General features: G+C 41.5%; 1 protein-coding gene across 1 annotated transcript in view; it reads right to left on the reverse strand.

The window, feature by feature from the left end:
- The window catches only part of PKD1 (polycystin 1, transient receptor potential channel interacting), a 408,256-nt gene that overhangs the window by 223,797 nt on the left and 167,618 nt on the right, over nucleotides 1–16,841 (reverse strand). Inside the window, exons 4-6 of the mRNA XM_085629406.1 lie at nucleotides 14,807–14,976; nucleotides 13,273–13,929; nucleotides 7,481–7,661 (exon numbers count right to left, since the gene is read on the reverse strand). Coding sequence (XP_085485532.1) covers nucleotides 7,481–7,661; nucleotides 13,273–13,929; nucleotides 14,807–14,976 — 1,008 coding nt within the window. The remainder of the gene's footprint in view (nucleotides 1–7,480; nucleotides 7,662–13,272; nucleotides 13,930–14,806; nucleotides 14,977–16,841) is intronic.

The following is a 16,841-nucleotide window of genomic DNA, read 5'->3' on the forward strand; positions in this document are numbered from 1 at the left end:
ATTGAGAAATGAGCATAGTGTTGTTACCATTCGTCTGAACGTAGTCTTCTTACCATTATTCAGTATGAGGCCAACGGCAAACCTTCTCCCTCCCCAACAGCCGCGGCCCGTGCAGGTAAGAGAGGTGGGGACGGATTTAATTTTCCCTCGTGGTCGTCTGTCAAATCCCACCCCAACCCAGCCCCAATGCTCTTACCTTCACGAGCCGCGGCTGCTCCACAAGATTGCTAATAAGAAGCATATTACGCTCTGCTTCTGGAAATATGGCTTATACTAAGTGTTTTTTCTTGTGTATTTGTTTTAATAAAAGGCATTTAACCAAAACCTGGATGCAAGGGGTTACATTTGTGCAGCTATCCATTTTAGCTGTTGGTTCACGCTGCGTGGCTGAGAGGCACAGACCACCTATGAGGTGCAAATTCGGATGGAAAATAGGCAAGCACTTTTGAAGCAATGTGGTCAGGAAATTGCCAGCTTCAAAAATGATCTGGATTGTCCATTCCAAAACAGGGCTGGATCATTCGCCCTCCCACCCCCACCATAACGCTATTAGATCATCATATGTTGGTGGGACATGTCATGTGAACCTGAAAGAGCCAAATGCTGGAGACGACGTCTAGCTGCCGTCCAGACAGTGCCTAGAGCTTTCCGGAGTGAGGTCATCCTTTTAAAAGGCGCACAGCTGCTAAATTTCGCCTGCTCAGGAGGGACAACATATGGAAAGATATTTCTCCAAGATTATTTTAGAGAATGGTTAACCTCTTGTTAATATACTTTATGACTTCTGTGTTTTCCAATTCTTTGCTGAGTTTGGATTGGATTATAGGGAGCTTTAGGGGTTGTGTTTCATGTTAGGGTGATTCTGGGGAGATTGAACTACTGAAATATTGGGAGATTGATGGTCAACAAGGGGGAATCCATAAGGTTAAGAGGATTCTGGGCTACATAACACATTGACCCATCCTTATATTTCAACGCCATTACTTAATTCTGGAATTTACACGCTTGTTTTCTTAGTAGCAGTAAGTAACTTATAGTAAAACTGTAGCTAAGGCTGAAGGAGACCCTAAAAGGGGTAAATGATAGTGTCGAGGCAATACAAGAAAGCATGAGCTACACCAAAAGTGTGAACGCATAAAGCCACCCCAAGCGTAGAGGGGTCGTGAATAGTTTAAAAAAAAGTGTGGAACATCCTATGAATAGAGTAGGCGATCATGCTTCCCAACCCTACCAGCAAAGAGAAGAGCGAACATGGGCTGTTCTAATATTGGAGGTGTGGACCCTCCAATGGACAGAGGAGGTGCTCATGGATTTTAATCCGCTTTGCAAAGTGAAGGGTGTGGCACTGGCTGATCTAATGACGGAAAAGTTGAACCTTCTTTGGATGGAGTGGAACTCTGGGAAAAGAGTCCTCATACGGGTATACGTCTAGTGTATTGCATGGACTATATTGATGACACCACATCAACCTAGCCACTACATCATAAGGTAAGTAGATGAGAAGTTAAGAATAGTAATTAAGAATAGAAATGATATACCTTCCTTGATGATATCGTGGTATGCTATGTAGTAGGTGTAATATTTTTGCAGGTTGATATTATTGACCATGAGATACTGTAATACAAGCTGCCTTGGGGTGGTAGGTGAAGTAGGATGTGAGAGGGAACATCATGAACTGCTTTAATGACAGTGGTGTGTGTCATCCAATGGCTATGTTTAAAGATTATGAAAAGGGTGTCCTAATGATAGTAATGGAGATCCCCTATGGACAATGAGGACAATGGGAAAGTCAATCCTCCTTTGAGATTTAGAAGTAGATACTTCAGTAAGAAGTTAAGTAGTGTCTTAAGAGTATATTAAACTAACGTGGAATTAAGTCTTTGTGGAGGACATGGCTATGATGGAGCCATGGGCAGTAATTGGGTGACTATGATTTTGAGAAATCCTATTAACTGCTCTATTGCTTGTACAACTTACGCATAACATAGGCATCTGATACTACTGTGTAAGCCAAATATGGCCACTTTACAGTAAGGTAGTCAAAGGGGATTTTGGTAGCCACTGGATCCCTTTCTCTGACCCTTCAATGTATACCTGGGAGTGGTGCTAAAAAATACTGCTGCTTTAGGTACTGAAAAGCAAAAACCTGTGTGTTTCTCCGCTATTCACACCTGTAGATGAATGAACAGTCAAGGTCATCACAATAAACACACTGATAGACAATTAAAAAAAGAAAAAAGTTGGACATTTAATCTCATAGGTGTTCTCCTATGTTTAGAGTGAATTTACAACGTTTTTGGAATTCACAAAGGAGCCAGCAGTACACCCTGAAAGGAGCAACATGTGCATGTTTTAAGGAGTGTTAATTTGTGAATTCCATTTATGCTGATGGAAAACCATGTTCATGTATGTACTTGTGCTTGGTGGAAACTTGCATACTTGCACATGAGTACATTTACACAATTGTACATTCAAAGAATTTGAGCTGTCTGAATTTGTTAACTTTGTTTCCTCTTCGCCGGAAAAAATCCCTTTGGAAAAATTCCTATATGCATATGTTTGCCAGAGAAGGATAGCCTTGAACTCTTTTGAATAATAATGAGATGCAATGAACCTCAAAGGACATAACTGACTTCATAAAAGATGTGATGTTGAACAGGAGACTTCACTTCATCCTTTTATCACTATGAATATAACAGCTTGGTGGAACGTCCAAACTGCACACTCAAAAAGTATGCTCACTTGGCAATTCCATGTCATACATGAGTTAATAAATCTCTCAAATCCATGCTATGGTCACAGCGTACTACAACCAAGCACTTGGGTGACACAGATTCTATTAGTTAATGTAAATTAGTATTAAAAAAAAATCACAAAATCTAGTGGCTACACTACACCTCAAGACTTATTAGCAGATATGAAACAATACAAGAGATAAATAGAAGAGTGAAATAAAGACAGAAAATAATCAAAGGATATTATGATGTGTGCCTGTAGAAGGAATGTAAGAGAAAGTACAGAGAGTCGGAAAAAGGTTGAATGACAATATGCTCTTATAAAGACAGTGGATGTGAGTGGCAGAGCTGGTAGGTAATGGAAGATGTTGGAATTTTTCCCACAAAGTAAGCAATAGTACCAATGATGAGTAACATGGGGATAAAAGAATCATTAGTACTATTCAAATGTCAAATGTGAAGCATGATAGTTGTACAATGATATTGATTCACAGTTCTGCTTGTGGTAGGAATGGTGGGGAACCAAAGCTTAAAATAGTGATATTGGGTGTGACATCATATCTAGTAGAAGAGTACATGAGATAGAGGCTCGCCGACGTAGTGCTCATATTTCTATGTTGTTGCAAGATATTAGTGTATGTAATGGATTTTGTACCCAATTTATCATTGTGAGCATACTAGGTCCATAAGTGAGATTTATTTTAATAGTAATCTTTAATTGTATGTGTTCTATACTGTGGTGGTGTAGTTCCTGAATATGGTGTCCAGTATATTGTGGGACAGTAATATCGAGGGACAAAATATCACAAGGTAAGTATGTATAGATTTTTCTGTACCTAACTTCACATATATGTACCTTGATGATATATACCTTCAAGGTACATGGATGTGGAGTTAAGAATAGTAGATCTATACTTCCCTCTGTGCACTCACTTTTCAATACTTTGTCCTTCGATAGTTTAACCATGATATTAGTGTGCCATACTTTTCTTGTACTTGATATTCAATAGGAAATCATAACGGTGGGATATGCTTGGTGTGTGGTCACGGGTTGCATCGGTGCTCGTGTCTGAGCCTGGTGGTGCATGTGGACTGGATCTTCAGTTTCCTTTTTGTGATGCAATTCATACTTGTTTTCTACCTCTTCCTAGCCTTTGTGACTCATCATTTCAACTGCGGAGAGATGCAATGGACCTGGACTGGGACAAGTGACTTACAACACAGAAGACAGTAGTTTATGGCTGAAGCTCTACACAAACATAAAGCCAGGATATCCAGACTGTAATTGTTTTACAAACCAGTGCATCCTGTGCAAATGGCCATACAGATTGTTTGTCATGCAAGGGGCACATATTGGTGCTACAGAAAAGGTCATAAAGTCACTCCAGTAATACATAATGCATGCCTTCTCTGGTACACATTCATGTGTGGGGGCTCCTTCATTTGCCTGGGGACAAAGCCCGACACGAATGAAGGAAATCTCTTTATTCTTGTACATGGTTCTTCTACTAAAGCATTTGAAGTCAAAGGGCCAGTGATGTGCTAAATGTCTGCGACCAAAAAGACCATCTACACATAGTAAGTTTCCATGGAGGTGATACCTGGCCTTTTTCCAACAGTAGAATCTGTGTGCCCATGCAGAGATACTACAATAGAAAGCACAATGTGCATTAGCACTCCGCATGTTAGCCAATGAAGAGGCACAGTGGCACCGTTTGCCAATGAAGAGCATTTAGAATGGACATAGCCCTGAAGATGCGTCTTATTTTTCCCCATAAAGGATGAGAAATATTCACAGGAAGCAAGGTAATGTAACATGTCATATAACATACCCTAACATGGCATAAGAAAACATAACCGGTGTATTTGTAAACCATTTGTTCACCCCTGGGATATCATCAGAATGTGATCAATATCCCGGATGAGCTGGATTGTACGTACATTCACCACTTGTAGCACTTTGAGACCCTGAACTGAAGGGAATACACATCTGCCTGAAAGAACATGCTTGTCCTCTCTGGAAGCTCTATTACAGAGAATGTACCTCTCAGTCAAAGAAGTTTCCAGGTCAGATCCTGAGAGGCAGCTGGGAAGAGAACATGACACACAGCTGGTCAGCTTTCTCCGGCTACTGATAGGCTAGATCACTATCACAAGCTGCCAAAAGCCGCATCTGCCAGCGTTAACAAGAACTAACTGTTGGACCAAGGGGAAAACATCAACCCTGCACTGACCCCGTCTGCTTACAAGAGCCACATCTTAAATAGGATGCTTTCCCTGTCCCTGTTGCCAAGTGAAAGCACATTTGGACACATCTTGCAAGATCTGAATGATGTTGACTCATGGATATGCCTACAGCATGAGCAAACATCTGTTTGAGGAGGACCACATGCTATCTGGAGATGAGCGAGGATAAGAAAGCACCCTGGAATCGAGTTCTAAAGAAGAAACAATGAGCACGGAGTTGCAGAACTGGATTAGAATCATGCTGGAGTTGTGACTGCTTGTATTTGTTGTTCTGGTTGCCATTAGCAGCTGTGAGCTCCTTGGCTAATAAAGAACTAAAAATTGAACTGTGCAATGCATGCAAGCAGTGACCGGCACAGCAAATAACATATCCTTCAAGGTCCCTTTCACAGCAGACCTCCACACAAGACTAACACCTCTTCCCACTAAACCCTGCTGACTGTACTGTACCTCCGCCTTGATGTTCTAAACAACTACACAATGAAGGTCATAAATAAGAGGAAGGAAGTGGCAGAGGCATTTAAGTTTTTAAAGGGAGTAACCACATCACAATAGATATTAATTTGTTCAGTAGAAGTTTACTCAGAACTAGAGATCTTGATATGAGACCACATTATCGACTGGTGCAGGGGTAGTTTGCACAGCAACCATGCATATAGGAACTGGCACGAGATGCGGCATAGGAGGTCCGTCGTTGTTGCTTTGAAACATGAGACCACGTTATGTAGGTGAAGGAGGGCAGGATATGACATTCCAGTCTACATCAGGGGATACTTTATTACAAAGAGGTAGTGACTGAATAACCACACTGCCAGGTAGAAGTGATGTAGACTAAAATAATATAGAACATTTTCCTAGAACAAACAGAGGAGAACAACTTCTGGGAAAGAACATTCAAAGCTGGAGCCCATGTATGCAACATATAGCAAGATTAAGTAAAGTAATTAGTAGATTTCATGGGTCACGTGCTCAACCATTATCTTCTTCTTTTTTGTGTTACCAATTAGGCTCCAACCGTAAACCATATGCAGACTGCAGATCTCCTCACAGACTGTCAACATTCAGTTAGTTTTCTGCAAAATGTGCCTCCGCACCTTGCTGCATTACACCATGCACATCACCTCTAGGCCACATCTTTCACAGGTAGAAGACAATTCCCTCTTGTCCATCATTTGTTTTCACTACTGAGCTACTCCTCCTTCAGTAGATCACACCATGCTTCATAAGACCATCCATTCCCACTCTAAACCACACCCTAACCCCAAGGTTACCCTTCCTTCCGCTAGCTCTTACCATCACTCACCAAACCAATTTCATAACCACTGACTACACCTCACCTTGCTAAGCCACAACTTCTACTAAAAATGCACTTTACTACACAACACCTCCTTTCCAGCCACAAGATATCGACTCCACCCAAATGATCACACACACTTAACCTTTCCCCATTAGAAACAGACTTTTCACCACCACATCTTCCCCCACTACACTGCATCACCTCCAAAGACAACACCTTTTCTCTGCTAGACCACAGCTTAAAATAGACTTATATTTCCCACATTAGACCAAACTCTTACCGTACTGACCCTATACACGTCCACAAGATCACAGCTTCCTCGATGAGAAAGTGAGTCAAACCTTTTACATAAAAGACCATATTTTGTCTCAGTAGCCCACACGTTCTCCACAAGAGCACAACATGCTGAAGCTGGCCATGCCTATACCAGTAGACTACACCTTCTCCAGTATTCTGCCGCTTGACTACAGCTCCTCTCACTAGACAACAGCTTCCTTCATACTAATCCCACAAGTCTTCACAATTCCTCACTACACTACAGTTTACACCCACCGCTCGCATCCTTTCACTATTGATGCCTCTTCACACAAGTTCACACCTCTTTCCAAAAGCTCACACTTTCCCACCCAAGGTTCTGTTTGAACCAACTAGACTACACTAACCCCACTGGCTTTCAAATACCTTTTCTCATTAGACCTCACCAACTACATTAGACAACAACTCTACTTGTTAGACAAACATACCGTAGCATGGCCCCTACAAGGAGACCAAGCAAAATGCTCCAGACATCAAATAAATTCACTCTATTGAGGGGCACTTTAGGTGTAGGGACATGTTTCTGCCTCTAGCCCAAACAATTGGGATATGTTTAATGGTTCCACCAACCATTCGGGCTTCCCAGCTGGTGGTGGCTTCCTAGGGGTTCTCTAGAATTACCTTAAACTGGAGCCTGATATGAACCTGATGCCTCCCCATTCTAATTCTCCTTTCATAGAGGCTCAAAGAGCCTAATGTCACCTCTCAAATTTTAGAGACACTCTTAAAGTGTTCCCATTGAGGGGAGCAGATGCGATGTGGGTGAAAGAGGATATCAGCTATATCTAGTAATTCCGAGTTATACGTCAATTCCTTGTAGATAACCATCATGAATGCATGTAAATGATCTCCAGAAGTGGACAGACATCTGACTGTGCTGGTTTACCTGATGATGTGAGAGATCAGGAAGTTCTGGACTTCTGGACTGCCCACCACTGCCAGATCTCCATTGCCGTTGTTCTGGCAGAACCGCTGGGCATCAAACCAGTCTGCCTTGTCCACAATGAGCCGGTAGCAGTGATTGTTCCCAGTGAAAAAGGTGCCACCTGGAGGACACGTGGGAGCAACTAAATAGAAGAAAAGCAAATGATGACTGTGAGGTCTCCTGCCGCATATAGGATACTGTCCTTGTTATAATTTAGTGATCTCTACATAGCACCCATCTTGTTCATCTTTAGGAACTCTGGTATTATTCACAGGGCTTTGCATTCTGATAAAGAGAGAATCCACTAAATAATAGATGTGGGTGATAACCATAAACAGCACCTTAATGATATACAGAACTTAATTGTCCAACTTCTTTGGACTGCGTCTCCTTCTAATTGATTCCCTCTTGTGCAGTAGCATCTCTTCCTTACAACACTTCATACATTTGTCCACTTTGTCTTTCCATTCTTTTCCACAACTTCCTCATCCCCACAGTTGCCAGTAGTATCACAACAATCAATCATCACCCTTTCTTTATTTCACCCAGAATCACCTACCAAAAGTAACTGCACTTCTTCCAACTCTGATTTGAAATACTCAGGCAAACCTTTATTACATTCTTGGGGTACTTAATTTTGACCAGTTATTCCTTTTCTACATTCAGTCTTTTTTAATACCATACTTCTTACAAAAATGTGTTTTGCATACTTTCAGTTTTACTTCCACCTGTTATTTTCCTTTAATAAATCTTATCATGGGTCCTCTTGTTTCACACCCACAACTAAGTCTAAAATACCTCTGACCGGTAATTGAGTGGTCGCTAGTCATATGTCATATCATATAGCATACCATAGTACTTTTGCCACTTCTCGCCACTGAAAATGTTTTCCATTGGCCAACAGCAGCCTGACTTCAAGAACTCTAAGTGTTCTCTCTATAAGTATGTTTGCCCTGAGATTGTATATTACTGTCCTTTTGTGTTCAATATTACAATCTTTAAGAAATCTGTACATTTCTCCTGAGCATAACTGTACCACATTATTAGATACAAGTTGTTCTTGGTACCCTGATTTGCAAAATAGTTCTTCTTGAACGTCTCTCACTGTACTTGTGAACTCAGCTTCTACCCACTTTGAATGGAATCTATCAAAACCAATGCAAAATGATTATGTTCACCTAGAATATCATTTGGTCTCATCATATCTGTAGCCACCTTCCAACAAGCTTTATCTAGATACTGCACCAGGGTAAATAGTTGAGCTTTAACTTCATTTATTTAGTTACTTGTTTGACAGAAGGTACAATCCTTGACCAGAACACCAATTTGTTGTTGATACCTGGCTACCAATGCAACTCTGTCGCTCACCTCTTGGTCTTGCTGTGCCTCAAATGACCATACTATGCTCAATGAACTTGTTCTCGGCTCTTTTAGAGGTACCCATCTAACTCTCCAAAATTCCCTCAATCTTCGTCCCTGGTAATGATATACCTAACAGAATCTGACCTATCTTCTGGCCGACAGTTTCTTAACCATTCTCTATTCTTTTACAATGATTTATCTTCTTCATTGTTTAAAAAGGCTTCACCATATTCTTGTCTGAAAATACTACTCAGCTTTATTCTCCTAGCAGTTCATCATCACATTTATAAATTTTCCACCTTCGTTGATTTTATTCTTGAAGTCCAATCTGCTGTACAATGGTTTTGTTGACACAAATTCCGTTGAAAAATGGTACACTTGTAAGGTAGCTAAACATCTTGTTATCCTTTGTGATGTTAAGCCTAAAACCCTTGTTATCAACAAGTTAATGAGAGGATTATAACCAATACACATGTTATATGATAAGCCCTCTGCAGATATCAGGATGCCCAGAATACCACTAATTTCTCACACATGACAACCGAAGAAATCTTTCTACTTCACCTAGTGAGCATGATAGCATATACAATCTATAGATCATATTATCAAACTTTCTGTAATCCCACTCAAACCTACTTCAATTCTTCAATACATTTCTCATACCATTAGTTTTTAAAGAAATATTCTACGAATTAGGAGTAATATTACAATAATCATACATAGAATCTCAATTGGTCCTTCTCCTCTAGGGCTATAACCTGTTCATTCATATCTACTAATCTGTTTCTTGGCTGTAAACCGTCTTCATCTACAGAGTGTCCTAAATAAGTTACACTACTTACCTTCAATTTGCAATTCTTACCTTTGAGTGTCAAACCATATTCTTATCATTTTTGTGCACTATTGTCCACCTGGAATCATGTTCCTTCTCTGTCGCCACCTAGACTAAAATGCCACCCTTAAAATGGTTTACACCTGGCACGGCTTCTAAGATATTTTGCATCAGCCTTTGAAACACTACTGAGGCAGTGGCTAAACCAAAAGACATTCACCTGGCATTAATTTCATACCTAAGCCAGCTTAGTGGACCAAGACTTAATGAGTTGCCCCCTTCTTACCAAGGTAAATCGTCACCATGGTTTTCCTATTTTTAAATTCAATACTAGCAATGACATAACCACCATTTCAGTACTTGCTCTTCCATACTCTGTCAGCTTGACTTTCATAGTTATTTACTCTCCAACATAGTTATCCGATTTACTGTAAAATCGTATTCTGATATGATGGTTTATCTTGCACCTGACTTTACTAAACCTTTAAATTCGATTTTATTCAACATTTATTTGTATATGGGATCTTTATTTGCACTCTCATCTTATTCCCTCACAATATTCATAGCAAGCTCCATATCATCACCGTCATTCTCTTTACCATACACTGAACTAAAGCACTTTCTAATCTAAAATCTTCTGTACACGTAGGCGTAAAGTCCAACCACTCAGATATCTCTGCAGGGGGAACATTCCTTGGCATACGGCACACTTCACAAATTCTCCACCAGTGGAAACTTTACTTTCTTGCTAGCTACTGCTACTGTTTCTTGCTGTTAGTCGGTCACCGCTTGTGTAGTGTATTAGTGTACAGTTGTGATGACAGCGGTGTAGTCTGCTGACATGCTTGGGCTGGTACACCAGCAATCGAACCAGCGAGGCTCGTCGCCAGTGGAGGTGAACTGGAGCCAGCAAACAAAATACAAACTTCACAGCTGAGGTGAACTGTGAGATACATGTAAGACAGTGCGTGATGGTTCCTACGATGCGCAGCAGGTGCTGAAGAGAACAAATGCGTGACAACATTGCTAGAACTGTGAATTACCAATTGCTCCATACACACAACAGAGGTACCATTAGATTCCAGCTACTACTGACCTGCTAGTTCAGCATAAACATGAACATTTCATATTCCGTATTCCATAAAAGGTGATGACGTATGAGTTGCATGCAAAGTTTTCCATAAGTATCTTATTATTCTTGGTTAATTTTCATCCCTATTTTCCCACTAGGTTGAAATGTTGCCCACCATCCGCCAGTAAGCATTGTGTTGCTTTAGCAACAAAACTGGCAGCAGAGTTTTTTCTCTGCTTGTCAGCTAAACTGTGGAACTGGGTCCCTGTGTTGGCTAGTAGTATAGTGAGACATTTGGCTTTTCATGAGATCAAATCATTTTATGTCTTCTTGAACAGAACATTAGACATGTTCAATTCTCCTCTGCATGCTTCCATACTATTTTTTTCCAAAAGCGTGCAGCTATGATGTCACTTTGGTCGTGCTTGTGCGATGGGAAAGGTCAGAGGATAGAGTAATCTCATCTTTACCTTATTTGTTATTCTAGTAACATTTCGACACATCCTTTCAAACTCTTCAGAGTCACAGCCTGGGCAAGTGTTTTAGCAACAGGGCAAGTAAGGAAAATCAAGGCTGCCACCTGAGATGGTTAACTCAGAGGTAGAATGCATTCTTGCAGGAAGAAAAGGTTTTTCAGTCCTGGCTGGTACTTCCAAAGTTTGCTTCAATTAAGAGGGATAGTATGCAAAAGGGATAATCCTCGAGAGTGGAATTACCCCCCCAACAAATGTCTTGGATTGCACCATGACATCCTGGCTGTAAAACGTGAATGATTAGTTGGGTAGTTCAGGAGCAACAGCTTTGAGAAGTAGTCAGCACATGGCCTGGCAGAGGTCTCTTTGTAAGATACAATTCATCTGATTGAAAGCACATTAGTTATTCAAAATTAGCCACTTTCTGAAGGGAAGTTTAAATATAGTGTAGATTACAACATCTGGATTTTCTCCACAATACTATTCCTATAGTGTAGTTTGCTCCAGAAATTGGGGGACTTTCAGCTACCACTGAACTCCTAACCAGGCTCATTGGTTATAAATCAGTTCTCTGCTTGAGTGGTAACCAGTGGGGTGACCATAGAGCAGAGGTGATATGATCTGATTGTTTTAGGAGGAAGATGATGTTGATCACATAGTTCTGGCAATCTTTGGAGCTTAGCTGCCATTTTAACAGGAAGACATCAACCATGCCACTACAGATGCCAATGCAGGAGTGGACCTCTCCCGGTACCAGATCAATGCCATATGGTCAAGATCTCATGGAGCCAGAAGCAACACGGGCAAGATTTGAATTTGGCCACATTACTTACATGCAAAACCAATGAAAGTTCATTATCAAAGGTTTACTTCCAGGTTACAAGCCATGCAAAAAGGTGGTGGGAGCAAGCCTATGGGGAAGGGGTAGCTGGGTGGCAATAGCATCCGTGTGTCAGTCCTAGAATAACAACCTCTGTTTTAGAGTCATTGATGAAGTCTACGTTGCACCTCATTCAATGACATGTGCAGAAGGTCCAAGACCTTTGAGCGATTTTCAAGGTCATCAGAAGTTGAAATATGCCGCTAATGTCATTCGAGTACTCGTGACAGCAAATGTTATTTCTTTCTACTTTGCATACAAGATGCATCCTGATGGTGACATGTTTTTATGTAGCGCCTGCCATTGCAGAGTGAAACCTTGTATCACGGTCACTGACATCTTTCTGTCGATATAGGTTATAAGGCACCTTAACAGACATCTCTTATGATATTAGAGATGCTCCCTCCAGCTTGTAACAGGTCAGTAGGTATGGTGAGCATTATCTCGTATGCTGCTATAACATTTATCTAACTCGCCGTGTGAACTATTGGGCACTGTAAGTCCTGTTTCTTGTCGCATGGAAGATGTCTTCCTATGCTGGTCATACGTTACAGGCATCGGAAGCAATGTCGCTGAAGATGGCATCATGTGCTGGTTATAAGTTACAGAGCCTGTGAGTGACAGCATTGGTGGTACAAGACAGATTAGCCCATCATAGGCAATAGCACACCCTGCACGCACTGCTCCATTCACTACATGCTCAAACAGCATGGTTTGAGATGGGGCCATATTATTGGTCCATGTCTGGCACTCTGCTTACTTCAAATTTGTCTGATTATAATAAGTGCCTATTGTTTTGAAAAAATAAAAAAACTAGCTATACTGTTAGTTTTAAGAGAAAAGTTTCCACAGTTAAGTTATGGGTGCATGTCCTACTTATAAATAAAAATAGTCAGTAGTATAAGCTACAGAATGCTACATGTGAGACTTAGAGGAGCGTACTTTCTTTCCCAGATCCAGATGTTTTGTTGTGTCAATGTGTAAAAGTAATTGTCAATTTCATGCGCTTGCTGCTACTACCACGAAACCATAATTGAGTGACAGGTTATGTGTGTGGTAAGAGATGGACACTCATGTGCTTCATTACCTCTTCTCCTCCTTGCTGTGATGTACGTTTTCATATATCGAACTCACCTCTTTGGCCCTCTTCCGTGGTGATGCTGTACATGGCTGCTAGGTTGGTGCCTCCTCGGATCATGATATTGAGATCCAAGCTAGAGTTGGTCTTCACTGGAGAGGGACATTGCAAGGCCACATGCTCTGGGGAAGCCTCCACCTCCACGACTGCCTGGTCTGAGACCACCTTATCCCCCACGGACAGGCTGACTGTCAGATTGTAATATCCAGGTAGAACATACTGGTGGAAGGTCACGAGGCTAGTTGCGTTGGCCAACACAGTGCCATCACCAAAGTTCCACAGGAGGGTGCCAGAGGAGATGGGTATAGAGGCATTGAGTGAGATGACCTCCAAGATGCTGTACGGGTTCTGGAGAGGAGCCAAGTTGACCAACAATTGTGACGGGAAAACGATGGGGATGAGGGATGGTCCACAGTGCTTCGATGGAGATACCTCGCTGCACATCGGGCAACAGCCGAGTGAAGTCTCAGGGGGAAGCTGATCCCCGCACAGGCACCGCTCATGTTGGTCCAGAGCACCATGTGTCCAGTCGCCAGCATAGCACTGAGCCGCACAAGACTCAGAAGTGGCGTTCCCAGCAGACACCGGTGACAGGGCAACAATGGCGGGGATTCCCGTATGGTTGTTTGGCAGGCATGCAATGTAGTCAGCATCTAGGGAGAAATAAATAACAGACATTGGCTACACCAAACACAGACTATTGCAACTACAAATTGATTTAAAAAACTTTAGCGAAAAAATAGCTTCCTAACCCAGAATTATTCTTCAATATGCTGTTCAATCATTTGAAGCGATCTAGCAAGTAGAGTTTTGACAAAAAAAGGTTAACTTTACCTAAGCATTTAAAATAGTTGTCTGATAGTTTTGGTCAAGTTTCACCAACTGAGTTCTAGATGAATCACAATGGGCTGCATCACAGAGCGAAATTCTATCTCTGACGTCACAAGAGGAAGTGAATTGTAATCAGACCAGCGGTCATTGATGTTAAAAACAAATTGGAGTCATTTCACAACCTTCTGTGAATTTCTGTTCACTTGAAACAAATCGGAAAACGACCCCTTCAAGGTTAAACCCTGGAACACAAGGCTGCAGCTAATATTTCTCAAGGATGCAGGTAGGACCAACATTTTTCGTTCAACACAGTGTTATTTTCAGGTATTTCTCATTACTGTAAACGTTTGATGTGGAAAGAACAAGTTTTCATACAATAAAGAAAGTAGCCAAATGTCACAGTCTGTAAGGCATTCTGGAGGGGTCATGTGGGCAATCTGCTTAAGGCACGTGTCCTGGAAATGGGGTTGGCCTACCCAGTATCATTTAAAGGGAACCTTGTATCTTATTTATTCTACATCTATTCTGCACTACATCATGCAATTAAGGGAAATGGGAAGACTAAACAGCCACAAAATAAGAGAGCTATTTAATTTAATAGTAAAAATGCAACAACAAAAAACATACTGCGGCACAACGTCGACTTATGGTGCCAAATCACACACGCCCTGCGTTACCCACTCGTCCACCCTTTCTTACCGCACGAGGCATTGGAGAAGGAGACGTTGAGCAGTGGCAGGCCGGAGAGGTGGTCAGGCTGGTGGCACTTGGTGTCCCAGGGCTGGAGGACTGTCACCTGTCTGTCCTCCAGCCAGCTGGGGATCCAGGAGAGTTTGCAGTCGCAGAGGAAGGGGTTCGAGCTCAGGTTTCTGCGGAGGTAGAAGCAAAGGTGGAGAAGGTACCATGAATGAATTTACTGGACAGAAGATAACACATTTCACCAGAGCCACAGCACACTTCTGTCATCACATTCAGGGGCCCAGAGATGAAAATACACAATGACTGCTTTTAGCAATGGAGCGTAGTAAATATTGCCAGGAGTAGTCCTGGACTGCAAAGCGTGCTTTCAGTGCAGGGTTTTTGAAACTACAAAACTAGACCCCGTTAGCGTCACCGAACGGCAGTGATGAGGTCACCTTATGGTTCCCAACCAATCAATTATTTGTTATAAATAACTCTGCTGTGATGAAATTAGAGTTAGCAAGGTGACAACTATGATGATCTTGTTACTCAAGGGAAGCTGGCCACGTCAAGAATGGAGCAACTTTGATCTACAAGGAGGGTGGTCCGCTTTAAACAGGAGCCCAAGTTGGTCCTCCAGCCAACAGATCCACCTCCTAGATTTACAGGCCACGAGAAGCGAGAGCTCCAGCGGCGACCACAGATATCTAGATGGAACGTCGGTCTTCACCTTTGATTGGATGGAGAGCATTTCCTTTGAAATTAATGAGAAGGTCTTACATTGAAATCTCACTTGGGTTAGGTCTGAACTGACGCATCTGACGTTTGGGCTAATAATGGACCACCTTTCCCCATGGCGGGCGCTATATTGAAGATATTGTTGGCAGTCACCTAAGATGCCACCACAAGGGGACACCACATTGTGTCTAAAAATTTGAAAACCAGCCCAGTGGCTAATGGAGAGGACGAAATGCCATGTTGCCCAGGCATCTGCAATTCCATGCACGGGAACGGCTGTACATGCTGGTACCCACTAAGCCTACCTGTGCCCACCCCCCTAGTTTACTCTCTCCTGTTCCCGACTCAAAGCTTGTTGGAATAATTACGAGTTCCCTAGCCTTTTTTTACATTTTAATAAGGTTCTGGCTGTATAAATTAATATAGCCTTTTTTTAAATTAAAATCTGCAAATGTGCATATGTAGTTGAAAATACAAAAATAAATTAATGCTGTGCCTAATTCTGCAAAGTCACTAGATTCCATTTCTGTCCCAGATTCGTTTTTTGTCCAGGAGACTTGGCCATCATTTTTTTAAAATCAAATTAAATATGAGCTACTGTCCGATTTGCTATTTTATGTACTCACATAAAGAACAGTGAAGGAAAAGTCAGCTGTAATTTGCAATCAGGAGTGTTTGCTTACTCAGATGGCGTAACTTGAGCGCTACACTCAGATCCACTGCAATTTTGCGATTCTGCTGCTTCAGCGCAGATGATTAGGGATGTGCCGCATTTACCACATAATCCACCAAAGTGTTAAATAACTTTCAGTTTTTAACAAAAGAACATTTTGTTTAAAAGGAATCAAAAGTCACTAAAAAAATGGCACACCTCCTACTACGCTGTGGGAAACAGTTCACCTTTTAGTTGCAGATTGCTATATTGAGTTCTTAACATGTGCCAATGTGGTGAAAGTGTTGCATATATGTTAAAAAAGCAAATTAGTGAAATACCACCATAGAATACACCGCATTATGCTGCATAATTTGCCTTTTCTTATCACTTAATTTAGTCAAACCTGCTACATAATATGGTCCGCCATTGCAGTTTCATTGCAGTCGCCCTGGTTATAATTAGAAAGTAGGATGTGCAAAATTCTAATGCAAATTACAGCAGATATTTCCTGCCCAGTATCTTTTACTGACCAAAGCAAACAGTATTAAAGGTCTTCTTGCTGTTGAAAAAAATAGTACAACAAGGAACAAATTTTGCAATCTTATACAAAGGTGGAATTTCAATGAGATTCTAAGCATGAGTTACTGAGAGCCGGATACA

This window comes from Triturus cristatus, chromosome 10, assembly GCF_964204655.1.
Source record: "Triturus cristatus chromosome 10, aTriCri1.1, whole genome shotgun sequence".
Lineage (NCBI taxonomy): Eukaryota > Metazoa > Chordata > Amphibia > Caudata > Salamandridae > Triturus > Triturus cristatus.